Raw genomic sequence first — 1801 nt, 5'->3', positions numbered from 1 at the left:
ACCATAGTTTGAGTGAAGGATCCAGTGGCTTAAACTCATGCTGGGTGTGTGTGTGTGCCCAAGATCCTGAGAGGAGAATGGAGGAGAAGGGATTGCAGTGTGGTCATCTCCCCTGGGGAGTGATTTCTCGCTTTCTGTGTCTCTGTCTCTCTCTTTCTGGCGAGCACACACATCCTATAGCAAAACTCTCTCAAGAAAAAAAAATCATTTAGACTAAGAATGAGCAAATTATCTTAGGAACTTAATGATACATACTTTGGGGAAATCAATCTCTTATGAAAACTCAAATCATCCAATGCAACATTCCTTTATTTTTTGGGAGATAAGGCGATTCTTTTGAGCGAGTCATTGAAGGCTTGTTTGACTTGCTTGTTCCTCAGTGTGTAAATGAAGGGATTGAGCATAGGAGCAATGGAAGTAGTGAGCACGATCACACCCTTGTTAATATCCACTGATTCCTTTGCTGAAGGTTTGATGTAGATAAAGATACAACTTCCATAGGTGATGGAAACCACAATCATGTGGGAAGAACAAGTAGAAAAGGCTTTTTTCCTTTGCTGGGCAGAAGGGAATTTTATAATAGTCTTGATGATATATATGTAGGAGAGAGCGACACAAAAAAGGGTTGTGATGAAGGTCAACACAGCACAGGCTATTACCATCTGCTCAATGACCCACGTGTCTGAGCATGAAATTTTCAGGAAGGGAGACACATCGCAAAGAAAGCTGTCAATGACATTAGACTCACAGAACTCCAGATTTTGGCTCAGGCTAAATGGTGGGAGTATGATTAATAAGCCAGCCATCCAACAGCAAAGGGTGAGTCTTCTGCAGGCTCTGCTGCTCATGATGGTCGTGTAATGCAGGGGTTTGCAGATGGCCACGTAGCGGTCATAGGACATGGTGGCCAAGAGGAAAAATTCAGTTACTCCAAAAAGGTCAGTAAAAAAGGCTTGAATGGCACAAGCACAGTAGGTAATGGTCTTGTCACCCGTTGATAGGTTATACAAGTATCTGGGAATACAAGCTGATGTGAATAAGATTTCTAAGAAAGAAAAATTTTGTAGGAAAAAGTACATTGGTGTCTTAAGGTGAGAATCCATTATTGTAAGTGAGATGATAGCCAAGTTCCCAGTTAAGCTCAATAAATAGGTAAAAAAGAGAAAGATTAACAGCAGACTCTGAAGTTGTGGATCATCTGTTAGTCCCAGGAGAATGAAGGTTGTTATTGTATGGTTTCTCATAACTCACTGTTTGTCTAGGTTTCATAAAGAAAAATTTTATTAGAATATAAGGTTGTCAGAGTTCAGTAGCGATAACTAATGAGAAATAAACTCAAGAAAGTCCATATGAAATTTATTCTTTAATTTAGTAATTAATATTATCAATAGACTCATGGACTTAGCTTGTAAGTTTCTTTTACTTGGTATTAATTAATTTATTTATTTTAGAGAGATTTTTGCTATAGGGCATGTGTGCTCACTGGAGAAACAGAGAAAGACAGAGAGAGAGACAGAAAGCAAGAAACCATCCCCCCGGGGGAATGGCCACATGGCAATCTCTTCTCCTTCATTTTTCTCTTGGGATTTTGGGTTTTGCGTACACATGCACATGCACCTGGCAATTTTTTTTTTCAGAGAGTTTATTACAGGGCATGTGCTTGCCAGAGCGACAGGGAGACAGAAAGTGGAAAATCACACCCTGGGGAGATGGCTATGTCACAATCCCTTCTCCTCCATTCTCCTCTTGAGATCCGGGCATGCACTCACACATGCCCAGCGTGAGTTTCAAGCTGCTGGGT

At 40.6% G+C, this 1801-nt stretch overlaps 1 protein-coding gene across 1 annotated transcript; it reads right to left on the bottom strand.

The window, feature by feature from the left end:
* Positions 1-308: 308 nt before the first annotated feature.
* Positions 309-1244, bottom strand: LOC102478651 (olfactory receptor 6C2). Its single transcript, XM_006156844.1, has one exon. The coding sequence runs from the start codon at positions 1242-1244 to the stop codon at positions 309-311; it is 936 nt and encodes a 311-aa protein (XP_006156906.1).
* Positions 1245-1801: the final 557 nt, after the last annotated feature.

This window comes from Tupaia chinensis, unplaced genomic scaffold (assembly GCF_000334495.1).
Source record: "Tupaia chinensis unplaced genomic scaffold, TupChi_1.0 Scaffold000518_1, whole genome shotgun sequence".
In the NCBI taxonomy this organism is placed as follows: domain Eukaryota; kingdom Metazoa; phylum Chordata; class Mammalia; order Scandentia; family Tupaiidae; genus Tupaia; species Tupaia belangeri.
Note: the sequence above shows the minus strand (reverse complement) of the source record. Positions and strands in the feature narration are given on the sequence as shown.

Excerpts from the sequence above, each read along its gene's own strand:
- LOC102478651 (XM_006156844.1), bottom strand. The coding sequence starts at position 1,244 with ATGAGAAACCATACAATAACAACCTTCATTCTCCTGGGACTAACAGAT.